Consider the following 8,542-nt stretch of genomic DNA (forward strand, 5'->3'; position numbering starts at 1 on the left):
AATTTTCTCAGCAGAAAGTTGAAAATTTTATTCCAAAATATTCAATTTGTTGGTAATTATTTTCGGAATTTTGTAAGTCATAAGTTTGATAAGATAGTTAGGTAGTAAGTTATCGACACTCAATGTCAAAACACATTTTCGGTTTTAAAAAATCAAATTTTCAAGTTAAAAATTCTTATGGAAGTTCATCATGTTTGTTTTCATGTCAGGAATATTCAGTTTAAATTTTAAAGTGATCCAATTATTTTTCAGCTAACTATATCATTTGTTTATAAAATGTAGCATAAAATAACAAAACACATCATTGTTAATAACTTATGAACTATTGATCGGAAAGATATGAAAAAAAAGAGTTGTAGCTTTTTTCAAGCTCCACGTTTTACCTGTTAACACTGAAAACGTGAGACTGATCGTACATGAGAACAAAATTTTTTCAATTACCATTCGATCGCTTATAATTTATAAACAACTGGGGATCGTCGTTTTGTTTTTTTTTTCTCGAATTCGATTTTATCCGATTTCATATGCAAAGCCCTTCTTAAAAGTTATTTTTGAACCTGTTCCTAGTTGGACCTACTTTCCTTACGAAATCGGCTCATTTCTGTAGGCTAAAAGCAGTAGTTTTATCTATGTAATTAGCTTATAAAATTTTTAATTTCCAGGCTGTCGCTGATGTTATAAGAACATGTCTTGGACCACAAGCAATGTTAAAAATGTTGATGGATCCAACTGGAGGAATAGTGATGACTAACGATGGAAATGCTATTCTTCGCGAAATAACCGTACAACATCCAGCCGGTAAATCAATGATTGAGATTGCTAGAACTCAAGATGAAGAAGTTGGTGACGGTACTACTTCCGTAATCGTTCTTGCCGGAGAAATTTTGGCTACTGCTGAGCCATTTTTAGAACAAGGAATGCACCCAACTGTAATTATCAGAGCTTATAGACAGGCTTTAGAAGATATGATTGAAATATTACAAGATAAAGTCAGTATTGATCTTGATTGTAACGATCGCAATAAATTAGTTGACGTTGTTAAATCATGTGTTGGTACCAAATTCATTGGGCGTTGGTCTGATTTAGCATGTCAAATCGCTTTGGATGCTGTTCATACTGTTTTACTCGAAGAAAATGGACGACGTGAAATTGATATCAAACGTTATGCGAAAGTAGAAAAAATTCCTGGAGGCAGTATTGAAGAAAGCCACGTACTTAAAGGAATTATGCTGAACAAAGATGTTACTCACCCAAAGATGCAGCGTTGCATTAAAAATCCGCGAATTTTGCTTTTAGATTGTAATTTGGAGTATAAAAAAGGAGAATCACAAACAAATCTTGAGATTATGAAAGATACTGATTTTACTCGTGTTTTGGAATTAGAGGAAGAGCATATCAAGAAAGTTTGCCAAGATATTGTTGCTGTTAAACCAGATGTTGTAATTACTGAAAAGGGTATTGCTGATCTTGCCTCACACTTTCTATTGAAAACAGGAATTTCGGCAATTCGACGCGTTCGTAAATCAGATAATAACAGAATTGCACGAGCATGTGGTGCAACAATAGTAAATCGTACTGAAGAACTCCGTGAAGAAGATGTTGGTACTGGGGCTGGACTTTTTGAGATTAAAAAATACGGTGACGACTATTTCTGCTTTATTACCGAATGTACTAATCCGAAAGCATGTACAATAGTACTGCGTGGAGCAAGTAAAGATGTTTTAAATGAAACCGAAAGGAATTTACAAGATGCTCTTCATGTAGCTCGTAATTTATTGATGGAACCCAAATTAGTGCCTGGTGGTGGTGCTACTGAAATGGCTGTTTCAAAACTTTTGACTGAAAAAGCCGCTGCCATAGCTGGTGTTGAACAGTGGCCTTATAAAGCAGTATCACAAGCTTTAGATATTATTCCAAAAACCTTGGCTCAGAATTGTGGTGCTAATATTATCCGTATACTGACTGCATTACGTGCTAAACATGCAACTGAAGGTAATACTTGGGGTATTGACGGTGAAACTGGTGAGATTGTTGATATGAAAATACGAGGCATTTGGGATCCACTAAGTGTTAAAATGCAGACTTATAAAACAGCTATTGAGACTGCTATTTTATTGTTGAGAATAGATGATATTGTTTCTGGTAGTAAGAAGAAGTCCAATGAATATAATCAAAATCAAGCTGCAGTACCTACCCAAGAATCAATGAAAGAATAATCGTATTTTAAAAAGCACATGAGCTCAGTTTTTTCATTAATAATGCTAATATAAAGTAAAGTAATCATGCCTATTTCATCGTTATTACATTTTATTCTTTTTTCGATTAATATAAAAAGAAATGTTCATTATATGTATTATTTTGCTAAACTGATACATTTTCATAAAATAAAAAAAGTTTGATAAAGAAAAATGAAAATTTGATATTATGTTTTAATCTAATTAACTGTATTGTTTATTACATAGTTTGAGAAATGCCTTAAAATCATTATGAAATAGATATTTTATTCTATAGATTCTCTATATATTTTCTTTCCGTAATATTATTTTTCTAGGCAGAACCAAAAAAAATTAAAGCTACAAAATAAAATATGTCAACCCAATGAAAAATAGCATAAGACAAAAATTTTAAGATTTTTTTTCTTTTCAGTAGTTTACAGACTTGGAATTTTTCACCTCTCACGTACTTATGTCGATTATCTCAAGCTATTTCTCTAATTTTGATTGTCTCTATAGTGTCTTATATTCATATTGCGCTCGTTGGTATAAATGAAATTAAATGCTAATCTAAGATAAAATTATCATTTGAAGTCGATGGGATCGACTTGGTTAATTTTATATAAATATTCGTAGTAAGCTGTATTCGGTTTTTATAAAAAGAATAATTGGAAAATTTGTCAGGAAAATTAGCAATTTCAGGAAAAATTAAATTTTTTTGCGTAATTCTCTACTTGTTTTTTTCGTTATAGTCTCCAAAAATTAAAATCTGGAAAATTACAAAAAATCGGCACAGTAAATTCTTCAAAAATTCGAGTTTTTATAATTTTCAAAAAAAGGTTCATTTTAAATTACTTCGACACCTATGTTTTGATCGATTCTATAATTTAATCAGCTCTTCCAAAAAACGACGTCGATCGCTGCAAACCGCATCGAAATTAGTTGATTCGTTCGAGAGATATCGTTGTCGAAAGAAATCGCGAAAAAGAATTTTTTTAAAATAACTTGAAAAACCCGTCAAATCAATTATTCTACAATAAATTTCTTGTTTAACTTAGAGAACTGCGTCGATCGCCGTGAATTGTGTCAAAATCATATGAATTGTATCAAAATGTTCATATAATTTGTTCAATTATTGAACACTACAGCATTCTATTATTCAATGGCGTAAAAACTTGGACAACGGCCTCTTCACTGGGGTCGTATTTGTGGATCTGGCTCGAGCATTCGAAACGATAAATCGTCAGAATTTAGTGAAAAAATCACGCAAATTAGGACTGCATGAGACGGTATTGGCTTGGTTTGAATCCTACCTGTCATCTAGAAGACAAAGAGTGAAGTATCAAGGGTTTTTGTCCGAAGAACGTGAAGTCAGATTTGGGGTGCCACAAGGATCTAAACTTGGTCCAATTTTATTTAACATATATAAATGAGATAGTTAGTGTATTAAAAACAAACGGGGTTGATATTAAACTTTTTGCTGATGATATGATGATTACTGTTTCGGGGTTCAATTTGACTACTATTGAAAATGAATTAAATGAATGTTTAAAGCACTTAAATAATTGGTTAAATGACAATCAACTTCAGATTAATATCAAAAAGACAGTTTATATGATATTACATGACCATAGAATAACTAATGTTAAAAATAGTTGCAAATTGTTAATTAATGATAATAAATAAAACTATGTCTCGGAAACAAAATATCTAGGAATAATGTTAGATGATAATTTGACTTTTAATAGAAATTTAGATTATATAAGTAAAAAAATTGCAAAAAAAATAAATGTACTAAGAAGAATAGGTAATACGGTAACTAATTATGTAAAGTGTCAGATTTATAAACCTATAATACTTTCACATTTAGAGTATTATAGTACAATCATGATTAACTACAATGTGTAACGGGGTGGTTAGCCCTGTCCAATTGGTCACCCCTTTCCTCTTTGAAAAGGGCGCCACTGGGATTTTATACTCGGTGTCCCAGAAACCGGGGAGCATGAGAAGGAAAGATCGGGTCGTGAGAAGTTGAGAAAGGCTGTAAAAGTAATGCTGAGAAACAATTATTAACAATTAACAATTCAATTATTTATTCAATATAAACAATTTAATTCTAACAAAATTTCTTAAAATATTGCCCTTAAAATTAACCTATCAATCACTAAATTGTGAGAACCTCTCACCTACGCAGGCACTTGCCAAAACTTACAACTAAATATCATTAAATTCTTTTAAACATAGATCATTACGCATCTATCTTCTTAATTTCTTAACTCAATTTTAGACCATTACGCATCTATCTTCTTAATTTCTTAACTCACTTTTAGACCATTACGCATCTATCTTCTTAATTTCTTAACTCAATTTTAGACCATTACGCATCTATCTTTAATTTCCTAATTTAATCATAGACCATTACGCATCTAGATTCTTAATTTCTTAAACCCTCGTCCAACTGACGGAATAACAAACAACATATTTTACCCAATAAAAACTTCTTAATTATTCAATTATCTGAACTAATTTCACATAAACAACCTCGTCTACCTGACGGAATACCATATAATACCATAATTACCTAACTTCCATATAAAATCGTCCACCGACGCTAACTTCATTCTATAGAGTTCTCTTCTTTATTCATACATCTTAATTACCAATAAAACTGAATCTCAAAACTTCGCATTTTCCAAAATTACCAAAATTACGCCTAACAATTACTTAACACAAAATTCCGACCTTCGATTTTAATTCATTAAATTCATTAATACATCTTCTTAACTAAATTCATTTCCAACTTACTTAACCAAATTTTCTACTAAAGTTATCAATCAATTTATTCTACTAAACCCACTGATTTATTTCATTTCTTGATCTCCACTAAATAATCTTTAACAAAGTTCACTACATAATTTTCTTAACAAGTTCGGTAATCATTTTTTAAATTCACTAAATTTCTCAATAAATACATTCGCTAAATTAACTAAATTAATTAAATTTAGCCCACCGGCCTAAATTTAATTTAACACAATTTCTTAAATCCAACTCTGAAATTCTAAAACGTCTCAACAAAATTTACAACCGTAGAACATTATAGAATGACCTTCACTAACTTAATTACGCATTTTCATTTCTTATTCAAACTTTGCCTTGAAAATTCTTAACTAAAATTAATTTATTATAGCCAACAGGCCTATAATAAATTACTAATAAATTATCTACCAATAAATTAACAATTAATCAATTAAATTTAATTTTCAATATAAAAGTTCAGCGAAAAAACTAACTACTTGACCTTGACAATAAAAACTAAAGTACGAATTCGCTAATATAAAAACGACCGCTTGAGAAATTAAATTTAATTATTTCAGCCTCTTAATTAAATCAATAATCAAATTTGGTCTACAATAATCGAAAATACCTGGAGACTCAATTATTGTTTTATTCAACGACGACTGATACTCCGATCCAACTTGGCGGGCTTAGCTGCTTGGCGTCTTGTCGTCTTGAACCAGGGTGCGGCAGGGTTTTCCAATTCCAAAAATGCCCCGATAACTTCCTCTGCAGTTGCTCTTTATTCTCGACGTCCAAATTTGCACTCTATTGACTTAAACTGATCTCAACAAGGTCACTGATTCACAAGGGCAAAAGTCGGTTTACGGACGATAGTTTTACGTGATAACGTCATAAAGAAACATTGATGAAAAATTGCATACTTTTATGAATTGAATTGAATTATTATCACTGAATTATCATTACTTTGTATTTAAAAATTAAAAAATTTTGAATATTTAAAAATTATTTTAACAAAAAAAAAGGACTTATTGATACATTGTTAATCAAAAATTGATACAATAATTTGATAATTGATATAATTATTACTATTTATAATAAATATTAATTATTTTATTAATGTATAGTGTATAATTATTATTAATTTATTTATTTTTAATTAATATTATTTATTAACAATTATTAATATAATCAATAATAAAGAGGCTGGCCATAGCCTAGTCGGCTCGGTGCCCGCTTATCGAAAGAGTGGGACCCAGGTTCGATCCCAGCATGCACCATTATTTTTCAGTGATTATAAATAAAAAAAAAAAAATATGTGCGTTACGTTGCCAGCCTCTGAAAGTGGCAGAGATAGCCGGGCGGCACACGTCTGACTTGGGTGATCACCCATTTAAGCAACAACTTGAGTGGGTGACCACTCTAGTCGGCGTTGGTTAGCGCGAGGGATCTCTGCACACTAGGAGAGGGGCCTAATGCTCCAGTGGTCGATAAAGAAGAATTTCTTATCAATCACTGTAGACTTAGCCCAGCTTCGACTGTACTATCATGGATTTTCTCTGTGGTTTTCTCATGTTACTGTTCCAACAGCCTGAGAGGTGAGGTTCAGGTAGTGATGTGAAATATTTTAAATATTTAAAACAAAATTTGTCTAAAAATTCTGACGGTAATAAACAAATTTGGCTTGCTCAACTACTTAGATGGAAAATGACCGTCAAAAATTTTTCGGTCATTTTTGGTTAATTTTTGGACTTGAGAATCCGGTGAAATTTATTTGCTGAAATTGATTCTACAGATTATTTGTTAAAACAATCACTATATCTATTAATACAAACACAAAAATTTGTCTAAAAATTCTGACGGTAATAAACAAATTTGGCTTGCTCAACTACTTAGATGGAAAATGACCGTCAAAAATTTTTCGGTCATTTTTTGGTCAAGTTTAAAAATTTTTTTAATTTAGCTTTTAAATTAAATCGCCATTTAATTCGAAAAATGACCGGCGGTCATTTTTTTTTAGTTGGTCAATTGACGTCAAATGACGAGCAATTGACGGGCATTTGACGAGCACATGCTTTGCTTCACATCACTAGGTTCAGGGCAAATGCGGTACAGAAAGCCCAAGTCGGTCCACAGCCGCAATATAATACAGAGGAAGTGTTGGGTGGGACTTGCAGAGGTCCAATATGAAGAAGAGCAAGGAAAGCGTAGATACTAGGAGAAAGAAGGAGATCAGCCTTGTAAAAATCGAAGAAGGTGTACAAGTAAAAAGCAATTCTTTTTCTATTATTAACAGTAGTAATCTGAGGTGATTGATTTTTATTTGTCATAAATATTTTTAAAACTACAGTGGACTCTCGATAACTCGAACCTTGTTAAGTCGAAATCCTCAGTAATTCCAAAAAAATTTGTATTCCCTTCCGCTGAACTCTTAAATTCGCGATATCTCGAATTATTTATACTCTGTAACTCAAACTTAGTATTGTTTCCCTTCCAGTATCGATAAAGGATATTTATACTCTATAACTCGAATTTTAAAAGTAAAACTCTGTAAGTCGAAGTTAGTAAAATATAAAGACGTTTTTTTCCGAACTGTCCAAGCTTATAGCAATCAAATCTAAATTCCTACAAGAATTTTCAATGCTTCTTATATTCTTATTTGCAATGTATATTTTTTCTCTAAGTTATTTTCTTGCAAATCAAGTGTTTTCTTAATTTTTTTGGTCTACTTGCAAATTTTGAACATCTTGTTAAATCGAAAACTCGTTAACTCGAAGTTTTTATCACTTCCCTTGAAGTTCGAGTTATCGAGAGTCCACTGTAGTTGAAAACATTAATTTTTAATTTTCAAACATTATTTACAGTTTTGGAAAATTTAATTTAAATAATTTGTTTAAATATAATCACGAAAAATTAGTTATAGAACAATATTCTAACTGCTAGCTCTGACGTCACGCGAGAAGAGAAATATGTGTGTCACATGCCAATGCTTGGGCCTCTCTATGGTTTGTTTGATCGTGCCTCTCTATCGCTTGTTGCGCGCTCTCGTTTGCACCCACAGGCTCAGGCGGAACGGGACACTTTTTCGTGTGCGCTGCCAGTGTTCATCAATTTATAAGACGTTATCACGTCAAAAAATGTTAAATGATAGCAATAACTTTATTTAGAAAAATGAACATGGGGTTGACATAAATCAATAAATTATTTTTATATAAATTCAAATATATTGAAAGATTTCATTTAATTACTTTGTTTAATGATTGTTAATTCAAAACTAAGCATGAATAAATTTTTAATTAATTAATTAAGTAATTACTTCAACCTTACTTCTTTAGTGTTGATACACACCCAAATAACTGTTTAATTTAACTCACACAAAGCTCACGTTATAATTATAAAATAAGCAATCAGCTATTTACTAAACTTAAAAACGTGCGCTAACATAAGATACTATTTATCTCGCATGAGTAATGAAAAATAATATTCGATACAAATTGAAGAAACGAATTGATGTTCAAATTTTTTTATTTTTC

The 8,542-nt window shown here is 31.2% G+C and overlaps 1 protein-coding gene across 1 annotated transcript; it reads left to right on the plus strand.

Moving 5' to 3' along the window:
- Positions 1 to 660: 660 nt before the first annotated feature.
- LOC123260152 (T-complex protein 1 subunit gamma) lies at positions 661 to 3,220 on the plus strand (the record flags this gene model as incomplete). The annotated part of the gene is given in 1 exon segment (XM_044721136.1): positions 661 to 3,220. A coding segment is annotated over 1 exon segment (1,556 nt), but the record flags the coding sequence as incomplete, so codon positions are not given.
- Between the last annotated feature and the right edge of the window lie 5,322 nt (positions 3,221 to 8,542).

The sequence above is a fragment of the Cotesia glomerata genome, linkage group LG2, assembly GCF_020080835.1.
Source record: "Cotesia glomerata isolate CgM1 linkage group LG2, MPM_Cglom_v2.3, whole genome shotgun sequence".
Taxonomy (NCBI): Eukaryota; Metazoa; Arthropoda; class Insecta; order Hymenoptera; family Braconidae; genus Cotesia; species Cotesia glomerata.